Source organism: Corvus moneduloides, chromosome Z (assembly GCF_009650955.1).
Source record: "Corvus moneduloides isolate bCorMon1 chromosome Z, bCorMon1.pri, whole genome shotgun sequence".
Lineage (NCBI taxonomy): Eukaryota > Metazoa > Chordata > Aves > Passeriformes > Corvidae > Corvus > Corvus moneduloides.
In genome coordinates, this window is record NC_045511.1 from 1,220,681 (window position 1) to 1,236,198 (window position 15,518).

A 15,518-nucleotide genomic window follows, 5' to 3' on the forward strand; every position below is an offset into this window, starting at 1 on the left:
TAACTCAGGAACCAGAATGACATCAGCCTTCACACAGAAATTCAGTCCTTGTTCCAACTGGAACAGAACAAGTTTAGTCCAGAGCAGTGTGATAAAAACCTGAGTCCTTCTAACACTGGCTGTATTCCAGTTCATTACTGTTATCCTTGACCATGAGCTTGTTTTGGATTTGGGATTTAGATCTGGATTTGGGATTGCCCACCCAGTATCTCCCAGGATGGAGGCTGCCCCTGAGCTGGTGTGCCTGGGAGCTGCAGTATCACACACTCACCGCCCTTCCCAGAGCCAGCCCCGGTACATCAGGAGGCACTCAGCCCACGCAGCCCGGGACTGATGTTCTCAAAGGCACTTAAGGGCCAATTCCCTCTAGTTTTCCCTGGGATTAAGTGCTTAAGCACTGTAACAGTCTGGGTTTAAGCAGCAGCCATCACTTTTTGGTTTCCCTTGACCCTGCAGGCTGGGTGTCCTTTCCCCGAGTGTTGTGTGCTGACTTTCACTCAGATTAGTTTCCTTAATCCTCTTCGCAGCTCAGAACAAACAGGTGTCTCTCCAAGCCAGCCCAGACAAAGCAGGGAGCACATCCAGGAGGCAGCTCAGCACACTTCAAAGCCCACAGATGGATTAATTAACACAACACGGACAAACTCACCGCGACAAAACCAACGTTCTGCTGGGAGGGGGAATAAAAAATGCAAGTAAAGTGACATGTTGACAGTATTTTAGTGAAGACAAGCTCACCTTGAACCACATGAACTTTAACCCACAAACTCTCTGGCACTGGGACCCTGCAGCAACTGGGTTCCATCACACAAAGCCAGTGCTGCTATAAATACCAGCATATACAAATTCTAGCTGCCTGCTTTGCTTGGAGGGGCCTGAATCCTGCAAGCAGGATTTTTATAGCAGCACTAAGTAATTCTGAGAGGTTTCCAAGTAGGTAGTGGTGATAAGTTTTCCCCGCCTGCAAAGTCTTGCAGCCATATATATGAGGGTATACTTTTAACTGACCCATAAATGCTCTCAGGTACAGCAAAAACCCCATTTGGGGCTCCTGACAAAGATGTTTATATCCAAACATGCCACTGTGTGGGAAACGAGTTACTCTGCTTCACGAAAGATTTAAAAATGGCTTCCATGTAACTCCTAATGATTGCTGGAACAGATTCAGCAGTGTAGCACGGCCTTTGAAGCAGCACCATAAACATCTCGAAAATAAAGCAGATTTCATGTTGGACTGTGGGCTGCTTCTCTTGACTTTGCTCCCTCAGGCTAAACACAAAGTTCACTACTGCACAAGATACCTCCACTGCAAATTAATGAAGTTCATTCATAAGAATCAAAGGTGTCTTTGCTATCTCTACCAGAGATTAAAAGTTTATGAGAACAGGGTCAGAATATGAAAATTGCTTCTGATTTCTTTCCCCCTTCATCTTTAAACCCAGTTTTCTACCTTTACTCTCCCAGAAGCAGCACAACCTATACCCTGTCAGGAGTGGCTGACACAGCACAGCAATGCCCTCCCTGCTGCACTGTGACACAACCCGGATCTCCATCAGCTTCAAACCCTTTGAACACCTCCACCTCTCTGCAGGCAAAGATGCCAGCAGCTCCTGGAGCCCCTCTGCAAGGGTGGAACCAGTTGTGAATAGCTCTGGCTGGTGAACCACGCTTAGCCAGCCCACAACTGTCTCCTTTGCTAACAATGTGGATGCAGCTGAAAGCATTCATTCCCCTGCTGAAACAGGAGAAGCCAGGAGCAGAAAGCCTTCACTCACTGCTGAGGAAGTGACCCAGCCTCTCCCAGGTACGTTTTCCAGGTTATGGAAGAGCTGTGCACTGCAAATCATGGGCATGATGATTGAAATGGCATCCCTGAGCACCCCGGGGACATCTCATCAAACTGCTGTTTTTCCAGCTGAGCAGACGTGGCTGCTCTTGCTCTCCTTCAGGGGCATTAATCCTACAATAAGAAACCCAAGGCAGCGCCCCTCCTCCCCCCACCCCAGCAGCCCACAGGGCCTGAGCAGAACACCTGATCTGAGGGAAATGAGGTTTGATACCCTCCCACCACCTTCGGCACCTGGTTACAGATTAAACAGCTCCAGCTTTGCAATTTAATTCCTTCTGAAAGCACGCAGATCTCGGGGAAGCTGATAAAACCTGCAGGTGCGCGGCCGTGCAAGCTCCATCTGAGAACCGCTCCCGTCTCCAAACCAGCCGGGCAGGACACACAACTGCGGTGGGCTGGGGGTGTGTGTGAGCACAGTCTCTGTCCATTTCCTGCCTTCCAGGACCTTTCCTCCTGACTGATCAGAACATGCTAGCGATGCTTCAAGCTCTGCATTTCTTAGCAACGAGACAGTCACCACGTGCATGCCATCTCCACATCCTGTTTATCCTGCTTTCCCCAGGAAGGCACACCGGCGCTGCGTATTTCACGTCCTGGCTGCTCAACCCAGCTGGCTCAGTCTAAATCTAAAACGCATTAAAATAAAGGAGATGTGTCAAAACCAGCATGGTGAGAAAGGGCAGTGGAAGGAAGCATCTGCTTTTACATCTCCAAGCTCATACAATCCTTTCTTTACATTCTCTTGTCCTATCCCTTTTATTTTGTCCAAATAGGTTTGACTTTGGTTGGGTTTTTTTCCGTTTATTTTTTATTCTCAATTGGAAACGTACTGTTAGGGTACTTCCCAAAAGCCGGTGAGACCACGTACAAGTTTGTTAAGAAAACTTTCTCCTTACACAAAGGCAAATTTATCACCATTTCTGGAAGTATTCAGTAAGCCACGGATGAAAATAAATTGGGCTGAAAGAGCTGGGAATGAACACAGATGACACTGTGAGCAAAATACAACATGTGAGAAGATGACCACCCCTGTGAAAGGTAAGACACTGGGAAAGGACCTCAGGATCAGTCTGGGATTAACCCGCCACTAGTGAAGGCTTCTTTAACATTTACCATGTATTTCCATGCACACGTGCCCAGGCACACACAAATGCACAAACATGTGCAGGCATAACTCCTAAAGACACCTGCTGAAGCTGGAAATTTGAGAGGCACTGTCACTGCAGGGGGAGTTTTTGCACATCAGGAGGAACTTCCCCAAGGAAAGGGTGGTCAGGCATTGGAACTGCCCAGGGAGGTGTTGGAGCCCCCATCCCTGGAGGTGTCCAAGGAAGGACTGGACGTGGCACTCAGTGCTCTGGACTGGGGACGAGGTGGGGATCGGGTGACAGGCTGGACTCCATGGTCCAGGAGGGCTTCTCCAACCTCAGGGATTCTGGGATTCTGTGATAACCCGACAATCCCGAGGAACAGAGTCACAGGAAAGGGAGCAATGGAATCCACAGTACAAAATACAGTCACACACTTCTTCACAAGAAGAATTGATGCCACAATCAAAATCACCAACTAAAATACAGGAAGTGTCACCAATTACTCAGAGTCACAAATTTTCTGCGAGCCACAGAAAGCAAACACGCAGATAACATTACAGGTCATGTATTTCCAGTGGAGATAAGGACACTCTGATGGCACTCCACGTGGCAGAACAGACATCACCAAGTCAGGGATCCTGTCCTCATGCACCACCTGCTCTGTGCTGGAAGAACAAACCCTGGCCCATCTGAAGCACTACACAATATCAGTAACAATTTAATTGCCAGTACTAAACCAGCGAGATTGCCCTAACAGTGCTCTAAGCACCCAGCAAGCTTAAAATGCTGCCTTGGCACAGCAGGGATCTCCAGCAGAATAGAATGTCCTGAAGCCAATTAGCTGCAATCTGAACCCTTGTCAGGGAGCAGAAATCAAACATCACAGAAGACTCTAAGCAGATGAGGACGCCAGCAACAATTACCGTACTCTGCAACTGTTTGGCTGCAGCACTGAGGGCATGGCTGAGACAGCTCACGGCCTCTATGAACACTTGAAATGTGGCCCTCAAACACAAAACCTCAAACCAGCTGCTGGAGGTGGGGAGTCCACCTGCAAGAGACAGGCTAAGGGTGGGCAAGAAAAGGAAAAAATTGTAAGGGAAAAACCTACTCCAGTGGCAAAGAGCAGCAGCTGAGTTTGCACAAGGGTGAGGGTTGGTGTCTGCCCCTGATGCTGACCTTCTGCAGCTCTTGTTTTAGGGACACGTGTATTGGGGAGACCAAATGTTCTGCAGAGTTGATAGAGGACTGTAAAAATTAAGTGTAATCAAGTAAAACACGATAATCTCAGCAAGCTGCCAGCAAGAGATAACACTTTATCTATGCCTGTACATAGATAATATATATATACATGCACGTGAGGCACTGTGGGCAAGGGAAGCACAAGGGGTAAAGTACTTGGTGGGCTTAATAAATCATTTATTTCTCTGCTGAATATCCAAAATGCACTTCCATACAGATACTGTGTCCAGCACCAAGCAGTATCACTCAGTGAGCTTACTGAGCCATTCCAACAGGCATCAGCAGGAAGGACAGGCTGATACAGCAGAGACGAACCAATGCAGAATGGGTTTCCCCTCTCACAAGTATGACTTCTTGGAGGCATTAAAAGATTTGAAAACTCAATTGCCATTAACCAGAAGCTCCCTACTCCCTCCTACTCCTCAAAAATTGTGTTGTGCTCAGTCCAGCAGAGGACTCCAGGGTTAAAAAAAATAAAAATTGGAAGGATATTACCACTAGAAAAACAGTAAGAAATGACCTATTGTTCTCGTTTCTGAATACTGTTGCATAATCAGCATTTGGAAAAGCTTACAGGGGTTGAAGTAATTTCCACTGGCATGTCAAAGTCTTTAGGGCTCAGGAAGTCTCGAGATAATCTGATCTTGACAAATCACACCAATTCACTCTTTCCTCCCTCCCTGACACAGCAATCTCAATTTTACTTTTGCAGTCAGCCAGTATCTACCTTCCACAGTTCTCTCTCTCTCAGCAGCCTGGATTTGTGCAGGTTTGAGGCATCTAGCACTCTGCTGTCCAGGGAAAAAAGGGAAGGGGAAAAGAATCGAGTTTCCCATAGCTCCATTGCTCAGGAAATGCCCTGTCACAGACGGGTAGATTTGTCACCTTTCTTGACCACATCACACATCTTGGATCAGCCACCAAAAGTCCCCATCTGATTTTCTACTGGTTTTAATGTACACATTAATGGCTTCAAGAGTCCTGAAGGCTGCTACCACTCCAGGGAAAAAACAAAAAAGAGGTTGAGGATGGGCTTGTGGAAATATGAACAGTTTTGTAAAGGGAACAAAAAAGCTACTTTCCTCTAAGTTTGCCTCAGTGCATGGAATTAATATGGTATCTCTACCTCCCAGTTAGCTCCAGTCAAGGTTTATTTTTAGATGCTCTTTTAGACTCTGCACAGGGATGTTTCTTAAGGGATGTGGCTCAGTCCCAATTCTCAGCCTTCCAGGAATGGGCCAGGACTAGGACAGAGAGGCCAACACTTTCTATCATCAGCATGACTGAATTCAGAATTAACTTCTGCAAGCTGTCAGGTCAGACCCGTCTCTGCGAAAGCTCTCCTTCGGCTCAGCCAGCCCCATAACAGGCCCGTGACCAGGCAGTGCCAGCAGCCCTTCCTCTGCCCAGGGCAGCAGCAGCAGCACTGACCGTGAGGACAGCAGCCCAGGGGAGCACAGGGGGGCAGAAGCACAAGGTGCCACTGGGAGCCCCTGTGCTGCAGGTGTCCAGGCAGCCAACAGGAACTGCTCCCCGCCTCCACCACCCTCTGCACCCTCTTCTGGCTGTGTCCCAGGGCCGGAGGTGGCTCAGCTCCGGGACAAGGTCCACTGGACTATCGGCAGCTGCAGATAAGACACCTGAAAAGGACACACACCCACCTTGTTTGTGCGTGGGTTCAGCATGAGCGGCTTGCCCTTCTCCTTGGTGTGCATGCTGCGCCGCGCCATCGCGCAGGGTGCCGCGGCTACGTGCAGTCGGGACAGCATCCTCCCTTCTCTGGTGCACCTGGGCAAGGCAAAGGGAGACACTCAGACACCTCTCAGAGCCAGCAGAACCCATGGCCACACCGGCAGGCCGTTTGCAGCAAAAAGAAAGGTACACGCTGCATAGCACCGTTTAACACCGCAGAGTAAGAGCCCAAAACTGCCTCGTGGCAGCCAGGAGGAGGAACAAGGAGGCAGGGTTTGGAATGCTGAGAGGGCAGCAGCAGAGAGAACACGAAGGGATCCCGATGGGAGCCGGCACGACGCGCGGGCAGCTGCCCAGGTATTGCCTTACACCATCACGGCAGAGCACGAGCGCCAGCAGCAATTTCCATCAGCTTCAAACCCTTTGAACACCTCCACCTCTCTGCAGGCAAAGATGCCAGCAGCTCCTGGAGCCCCTCTGCAAGGGTGGAACCAGTTGTGAATAGCTCTGGCTGGTGAACCACGCTTAGCCAGCCCACAACTGTCTCCTTTGCTAACAATGTGGATGCAGCTGAAAGCATTCATTCCCCTGCTGAAACAGGAGAAGCCAGGAGCAGAAAGCCTTCACTCACTGCTGAGGAAGTGACCCAGCCTCTCCCGGGTACGTTTTCCAGGTTATGGAAGAGCTGTGCACTGCAAATCATGGGCGCTGCCTGGGCATTGCCTTACAGCATCACGGCAGAGCACGAGCGCCAGCAGCAATTCCAGCTGTCCACAGTGACCCATGGAACTGGGACCGGCACAAAGGCCAGCCAGGACAGAACAGCCTGGGCAGGTCAGCCACAAGATCCTCACTGAGGTTCTCTGGTGGCTTTCTACAATGAAATCTCATGGCCTGGACAACACAAAGGAGAGAAACTGTGTCTATCAGCGTGCTAAAACTGTGCTACAACAAAATGTGGAATTAAAATGGCCAAAAACTCCACCAAACTGTGGATTCCAGGCTTAGGTTTTTACAATTCCAAACTTAAAAAAAAATAAAAAGAAAAAGGGTTATTTTCAGAGAGAATATATCGCTTTCAGTAAAGGATATGTTTCCCTAAAAAAATTTTAAAAAATTGTTAGTATCACTCAAAAGCTTAGTTCTAATCCTGACAGGTGACAGCAACTCTTGAACCCATTTTACTCCATTACTGATCACAAGTTCTTTGGAGAAGAAATTACCATTTATTACACGCTTGCATAAGGCAGGACCAGCAGGGAATGCGTAGCGGACTCATCTCCCAAAGATTATTTCCCTGAGACAGAGAGACAACAGCAGGCCCAGCAGCACCCAACCCGGGACCACGGTCTGTAGGGTGACACCGTGAGGGGACAGGCCAGGAGGACAGCAGGGGACCAGGATCAGGTCCATCCATGGCAGCTGGTACCCACCACCCCCTGTCCCAGCTATACATCCACAGCCGAGACAGGCAAGGACACCAAAGCAGGCTATCAGACGTTTTCAAGGAATGAAATGATGCATGGCGTGGATTTTTAATTTCTTCCAGATGGGAGACAAAATTGAATTAAGGAACAAAACTTCATTATCTTAAATATGGCCTGAATACTTCAGAAGACCTTTCTATAATCAAATTTGCACGGAATCAGCTTTTAAGACGGCAGACTGGTCTTACAAGTTACAGTCTCAGGATTTTCTTGAAAATCTTTCCAAGCATTAAAAAACCATGGAAACATTTAATATTTTTCATCATCAGTTATGCCTGAGTTTCTCTTCTACCCACCATGAAGCGTAGAGGGAAGCTGCTCTGAATTCAGAAGCATCTCTTTCTCTCCGCCTTTACTTGTTTGTTTGGGCCTACAGTTGACAAAAGTTCCACTCAAAACCCCAGTGTTTATTTGTTTTGGGGTAAAGACCATAAATTTACTGCGTGGAGTGGGATGGGAGGCATGGAAGCCCTGCCAGCACTGCAAACAAACGTTGCCTTTAACGTGCTCGTTCCTCCCCAAACCTGCTGGCAGTGGAGTCAGCACAGCTGGTCTGCCAGCACTCAGGGCACTGAAAATCACTATCAGACAAGGGAAATTAATTCTGTGCTGCAAAACACATTAATTCTGCGCTGCCTTTAGGAAGACCAAACTCAGTTTTAACTGGTTTTAGTTCTGATTGCTCATTTGCCATCATCACGTGGTTGCAGGCCCACCTCCTTGTGCAGGGGAGGCTAAAAAGGGTCCCTGATTCCAGTGCCACAGCAACCCTCTTTCCACAGTCCCACCAGCCTGGTGCCAGGGTGGCTTCAATCTGTCACCAGCAAATACCTCAAATAAGGAATTAAAAAGTAGGACAAACACCTCACCTCACCTAACTCTAATTAAATTTAAATTACTTCGTTGCAATTAACGAGCATTTAAGAACCAAACAAGATTGTGGCCCAGATTCACCCTACCGTGATCAATTAACTCTAATCAACGAGGCAGAGGGGAAAAGTGTGGTACAAATCTTGCTTTCTTCAGAGCAAGGTTTCAGAGGTGTGGTACAAATCTTGTTTTTTTCTCTGATGTGTCAGAGAGGAGACTTGCTCCTCTCTGAGGTGTCACACCAGCACCTAAAGTAATTCTCTTGACGGAGGTATCTCAGATTCATAAAAGGTGAGAATCAAGTTTCACTTTCCACTGAGGCCTGTGTTTAGATCCAAAAGATATGATCCCAATTAATTTATATCCAGCATAAAGCCTGACTGGTTGCTCAGTCCTGAGCTCTCCCTCCTCTGCTCTTCTAGTTGTTCCTTGTTTCTGTTCCGTCTCTCTCCCATCTTGCACATCTCCTACAACTCCTTCTATCACAGACTTTCAAATGTGGCTTAGCAAGAACTTGCCTCCAAAACCCAAAATACCTGATGCCACAAATCCTTCCCCATGCCCTGTCCACACTGCTCTGTAGGGTACCAGGAGCTCTGCCTATGTGGCCATGGCCCTCTGTGACCCACCCCAGCTCTGCTGGCCACCAGCCTTGTCCCTTGGACTTTGGGGAAGGACAAAGGGACACGAAGCCTCATGCTCTGTGGCTCACATTCGCTGGGGAGCTGCAAGGACAGGTCTGGGAGAAAGGTCCCCAAACCACCACCTGGTTTCAAGGAGATGAAAGGGCTGATCCTGCTGCTGTCTGGGGAGGCGCTAAAATGGTTTGTGATGGTTTTGTAGGAGAGACACCAGGCTTGAGAGGGTGGTAGTTCAAACACAAGAAAAAGGAGAGGTAATTTTGGCAGTAGAGGCTGACAGAATCCCAGAGTGGGTGGAAAGAGATCCCAAAGATCACCAGTCCCACCCCTGCCATGGGCAGGGACACCTTCCACTGTCCCAGGCTGCTCCAAGCCCTGTCCAGCCTGGCCTTGGACACTGCCAGGGATCCAGGGGCAGCCACAGCTGCTCTGGGCACCCTGGGCCAGGGCCTGCCCACCCTCACAGACAGCAATTCCTTCCCAATATCCCATCCAGCCCTGCCCTCTGGCACTGGGAAGCCATTCCCTGTGTCCTGTCCCTCCATGCCTTGTCCCCAGTCCCTCTGCAGCTCTCCTGGAGCCCCTTTAGGCCCTGCCAGGGGCTCTGAGCTCTCCCTGGAGCCTTCTCTTGTGCAGCTGAACACCCCCAGCTGTCCCAGGCTGGCTGCAGAGCAGAGGGGCTCCAGTCCTGGAGCAGCTCCACGGGGAAGGGATGTGAACCGAGGGAAAGAGCAGCACTTGCAGTGATGTGAAAACACAAACAGAGGACCGGGGCTGTGCAATGTCCTGTGAGGAGGAAGTAGGAAGAAAGCAGCAGAACTGAATGAGGAACAAACTCCTGCCCAAACATGTGTCAGCACAACCAGGATCTCCCTTCTCCTTTCAGTGCTTGACAATGGTGAGAACTGAACAAGGCTCTGGAGCACCTCTAGGCCGAGCCCAATACAGCTGGTAATTTCTGACTTGCTGTGTCACAATTTAAGGGGATTAAGCTCCCTGCTGTGCCTTATCAGGAGGCATCTGGCCAGGTCAAACTAATTACCAATATGCACAAGTGCCCTTATCTGGGAGCAAATGTTCTGCTCCTCTAATTATGGATCTGTTAAATGGCAAAAGTTACTTTTAAGGGAAAGGTTCATCACACTCTTGAAAGGCAGGATTAGGCTGGTCAGAGAGCCGGGAAGCTCGGAGTCAATTAAAGCAAGGCCAGCTTCAATTAGTGCCCAGGCTGCCTGACCCGTGGCTGGTGTGTGTCCTGTCAGGTCACAGCACCTTGTGCTGCATGACTCTGCAGTCTGCCTTCAGTCTGAAGGGTGGCTAAACAGAAATGCATCCAAGACCTCCTGAATCCTGTGTCAGTGATTAGTTCCAGCCTTTCTTTCAAGTACAGAAACTGACCTGTGTGTGGAGGAGCTTTTTTCATTAATGAGCTGAAATCATTAATTCAAGGCCACGGAGGCCTCACAGAGTTTCCAATCTTCTAGGCCTCAGCCAGTTTTAAGCCAACAGACATTTTCTCCTGTGCACCCACAGCAATCCAGCCAGTGAGCCTGCACTACCCCAGGTCTGGTGTGCATGCACCATGCACTCTACTCCCTTTTTCTTTCAGTAATAAACGCACCAGCCTGGCCCACCCAAGCATGACACAAACCAGGCACACACTAGCTGGCTTCATCACTTCAGTAATGATAAAGCAGTCTAAAATTATTACATTAGGCAAGCACCAGCTATAAGGGTGTCTCCCCACGAGACTTTCACCTAAAGAAAGCAGCTTTCCCGGCACCCACCGCCCTTCAGCAGGCCAAGGAGTCACTTTCATTTAGAACAGGAGCATCCCAGCAGGAAGGAGCAGAGAGCCGAGGATGGGGGACATGGTTCTGCACAGCAGCTTGGCACCTCTGGCTCCCTGAGCTCACCAGATGCTACTGCTGAGGGAAGTTAGTAGGAAACAGAGGAAAAACTGTCTCAGGTTCCCACCAGCAAAGTCCTGAGCCACCACTTTAAAGGACATTTCTAAGGCACCTTGAGATCTGAAGATTAAAAGGAACAGTCATGGGGAGAAATTACTAATGAAGTGTTTGGCAGAGGCAGGCGGGTTGTTTTGGAAGCAGATCTTTAGCATATTGAAATTACTTTTCTTCCCTTTTGTTCTGAGGCAGCCAGTTCAACAGGGAGGAAAGGTACGTGTGGAGCACTTCAGCAGAGTAAGTAAGCTCACCACTTGAGGCTGGCAACGTTCACTAAACAAAGCACACTCGGGTGAACTCAAATGAGAATAATTCCAGAATCCCCTCCTAAAAAGAGTATTTGTGAATTACTGTAATTTACAGAAGACTTCTTGCGGCACAAGCAGAAAGCAGGGCTGAATTGTTTGGTACTGGAGTCTTGGTTTGTAGCAGCTCTTACCAGACAACATCAGAGAGCTGTATTTTCATCCCTTAATGAACCTGACCCAAATATTCTGATTCCTAAGCATCAGAAAGTCCATTATCTTTTACCGTGGAAACTGCAGCAGCAGTATTTTTGGCCCAGTCTGACAAGAAGATGTATTCACATTCTTGATTTATTTTCATTCGTGTAACTGGGAGGGCTACTGGTGGTAAAGGTAAGGACAAAGGCCCTACCCTGAAAACCCCTCAGAAACCGCGGGAATAAGCAGCAAGGTACTCATGCTCTATTCTGGAGAACTGGTACACCCTTGTGTTGGAGCTGTTCAGCTCAGAAATACAGGTTTTTCTGGATACAAGTAGAGAGGTGGACAAGGATGTTCTCAACAACTGCTGCACTCACAAATGGGAGTTCTTCCTGGGAAAACACCTCAGCACTGAGCACAGGAAACGGAGCTGCTGCTAGCTCAGTGCCAGCCAGGTGAAGTCTAAGCCTGCCAATCACTTACAAGCCTTGGTGTGCACTGGTTAGGGCTTAAAAAAGGAATACCCCACTTAAATTACAGGAGAACGTGAGAAACTATCCAAGCAGCCTGAGCTACCAGTGCTCCTTCTCCTGCAGAGAAGGTGCTGGCACCACTCGTAGAGATGAACATTCAATTAGTACTCACTCAACCACGGCGCACTACCACGCACTTTGACAGCTTCTGCCTCAGCTTGCAGAAGAAAAAGCTCCAAATCTTGCCTGCATTCAAGCTGCTGACTCACAAGCCACCGCACAGCATTATCAGAACTTTCCTCCTGTGGCTGTAACACACAGTTTCTTTTAAAATACAGACTCGGGCTAAATTTCTACAGATCTTATCGTGTCTAATAAGGCATTAGACACTGGTGGCTGCACACACACGGGCCACTTGCAGAGCTGCATATTCTGCCCTGCTCTTTCATTTGCCCATATGTAAATACAGGCACAATAAAACCTCCCTTTGATGTTCACTACTTTTTGGAATCACCAACACAAAGACACCAAATAATCAACATTTGGTGGTTCTGATCTTGCTTGGCTGCAAAGTTGTCCTTTTCCATCAACCCTTTATCAATGTGCTGTAAGTTTGATTTGGTTTTTTTGCTATTAACTATGGGACACTTGCCATGACACAACACCCCGGGTTGCTCTGACACCACCACTCATTTAGTATTTTTTCGTGTTTCGGTGCAGCGAGGCCACGAGGAGCGTGGGGCCAGCGACGGCGTCGTGTCAGCCACGGCCACTTCTTTGAACAAGCAGCCGAGAGGCCAAACCCAAACACTAACTCTAAAGCACCGGGCGGCGCTTCCTGCTCCAAGGCCGCGCCAGCCGCTCCGCTCCTTCCCAACTTTGACTCTCCAGGGCCTCGGAAGTTCACAGCGGGTCGGGCCCGGCGCGGGGGGCCCGCGGCAGCAGCTGAGCCCGCTGGGGGGGCTCCCCGCGGCCTTGTGCGGCTCCCGGCGGGCTGGCAGCTCCATTCGTCGCCGTTCTGACAGGGGCAAACACGCACAGGCACAGCCGGGGCTGCTTCCCCGGCTCCTCGCAGGCACCTCCGCACCTGCCGCAGGGCCCAGGGCTGCCCCCGCCGCAGGCCGAGCCTCGGGGCCTCGCACCACCGTGCTGCTGCTTCGGCACTACCCCCCGCGGGGCCGGACCGGGGACACGGAGCATCCCAGGTGGGCTCCATCCCCTCCCCGCACCCGGGCGGCCTCCAGCGCCTCAGGATGCCCCGCAGACACGGGTTTACAAAGAGATAGAGGCCTGTGGTGCGCCGCCGCAGTCGTATAATTGTTACCAGAACGGGATCTACCTCCTCCTGCGGCTGCTGCCCGCTGAGCGATGCCGGCCGAGGACCTGTTCCTAGTGAGGGAGAGCAGCACCCACCCGCCCGCCGGAACCGCGTCCGCTGCAGAACCCGCCACTGAATGGAGCCAACACCGAGGCGCCGGGGAGGGACACCCCGGGGGGGGCGGGTGTGGGCCGTGACTGACAGCTCGAACAGCCAATCGAAGGGACGAGAGCTCGCAGGCGACGGCGGCGTTTGGCCAATGAACGTTTTATCCCGCCCCCGCAGAGGGGAAAGCGGGACAGGCGCGGCGGGGCGGGGCCGCCCGTATGTTAATTAGGTAGGGCGCGACAGCGAATCAGCGTTGGGGGCGGGGAGGGGGGCGGGGCTGGGGCATGCGCGGGGACGGGAACGTGAGGGGATGGGGCTGTGAGGGGATGGGAACGTGAGGGGATGGGGCTGTGAGGGGATGGGGCTGTGAGGGGATGGGAACGTGAGGGGATGGGGCTGTGAGGGGATGGGAACGTGAGGGGATGGGGCTGTGAGGGGATGGGAACGTGAGGAGATGGGGAACGTGAGGGGATGGGGCTGTGAGGGGATGGGGCTGTGAGGGGACGGGAACGTGAGGGGATGGGAACGTGAGGGGATGGGGCTGTGAGGGGATGGGAACGTGAGGGGATGGGGAACGTGAGGGGATGGGGAACGTGAGGGGATGGGGCTGTGAGGGGATGGGGCTGTGAGGGGATGGGGCTGTGAGGGGATGGGGCTGTGAGGGGATGGGGCTGTGAGGGGATGGGGAACGTGAGGGGATGGGGCTGTGAGGGGATGGGGAACGTGAGGGGATGGGGCTGTGAGGGGATGGGGGCGTGAGGGGATGGGGCTGTGAGGGGATGGGGAACGTGAGGGGATGGGGAACGTGAGGGGATGGGGAACGTGAGGGGATGGGGCTGTGAGGGGATGGGGCTGTGAGGGGATGGGGAACGTGAGGGGATGGGGAACGTGAGGGGATGGGGAACGTGAGGGGATGGGAACGTGAGGGGATGGGGCTGTGAGGGGATGGGGAACGTGAGGGGATGGGGAACGTGAGGGGATGGGGCTGTGAGGGGATGGGGAACGTGAGGGGATGGGGCTGTGAGGGGATGGGGGCGTGAGGGGATGGGGCTGTGAGGGGATGGGGAACGTGAGGGGATGGGGCTGTGAGGGGATGGGGAACGTGAGGGGATGGGGCTGTGAGGGGATGGGGCTGTGAGGGGATGGGGAACGTGAGGGGATGGGGAACGTGAGGGGATGGGGAACGTGAGGGGATGGGAACGTGAGGGGATGGGGCTGTGAGGGGATGGGGAACGTGAGGGGATGGGGAACGTGAGGGGATGGGGCTGTGAGGGGATGGGGAACGTGAGGGGATGGGGCTGTGAGGGGATGGGGGCGTGAGGGGATGGGGCTGTGAGGGGATGGGGAACGTGAGGGGATGGGGCTGTGAGGGGATGGGGAACGTGAGGGGATGGGGCTGTGAGGGGATGGGGCTGTGAGGGGACGGGAACGTGAGGGGATGGGGAACGTGAGGGGACGGGGGCGTGAGGGGATGGGGAACGTGAGGGGATGGGGCTGTGAGGGGATGGGAACGTGAGGGGATGGGGAACGTGAGGGGATGGGGGAACGTGAGGGGATGGGGCTGTGAGGGGATGGGGCTGTGAGGGGATGGGGTCCATAAGGAGTCTGGGGCTGTGAGCGGATGGGGCTGTGAGGGGATGGGGTCCATAAGGAGTCTGGGGCTGTGAGGGGATGGGGCTGTGAGGAGTTGGGGTCCATAAGGAGTCTGGGTCCATGAGGGGACAGGGCTGCGAGTGCCGCGTGGCACCCAGGATGGTTGGGGACGGTGGCTCCTGAGGGGCATCCCGCTGGGCAGGAGGCTGAGGGCGAAAGGCAAAGCAGGAGGAGGGCAGCAAGGAGCGGTGGCAGGGAAACGGGGTCACTCCACACAGAGTTCCTTGAAGCGACACAGAAGCTGCTGCCAGTGGCCAGGGCCACTGTGCTGCATGCCCTGCATGGAACAGGGCTCCTCAAAACATGCAGAGCCACAGTGCTGAGCTAACCCCTGCCTCGTCTGCTGCCATACAGAGCCTGGAGGGCTGGAATAGCCCTGGGCTCAAACAGAAGGCTTGTCAGGAGTCATCAAGGCAGATAATTCTGCAGGTCAGCACTAATACTGCAGAAGAAAAGAGGAAAACCATCACTTTTCACAGTAACACCAGGCTGTTTGTCCTAACCACGGTCTCACCTCCGTAGCAGTGATACCTGTCCCCAGCTCAGCCTCCACAGTGTTTAGAGAGGGAAAGTACAGGGGTGTGAATCCTGACAGCTCAGCCCATCCCAGCCTTCATCCGCCTCCTCCCCAGCCCAAACTCAGATGTTTTCCAATGCTGCAAACTTCGAGGCTGCTAATCA

The 15,518-nt window shown here is 52.0% G+C and overlaps 1 protein-coding gene across 1 annotated transcript in view; it reads right to left on the reverse strand.

Annotated features, from left to right (window-relative positions):
* The window catches only part of ME2 (malic enzyme 2), a 35,832-nt gene extending 22,585 nt beyond the window's left edge, over positions 1–13,247 (reverse strand). Inside the window, exons 1-2 of the mRNA XM_032096104.1 lie at positions 13,098–13,247; positions 5,844–5,970 (exon numbers count right to left, since the gene is read on the reverse strand). Of these exons, the coding sequence (XP_031951995.1) occupies positions 5,844–5,951 (108 nt within the window). The 5' untranslated portion in view covers positions 5,952–5,970; positions 13,098–13,247. The remainder of the gene's footprint in view (positions 1–5,843; positions 5,971–13,097) is intronic.
* Between the last annotated feature and the right edge of the window lie 2,271 nt (positions 13,248–15,518).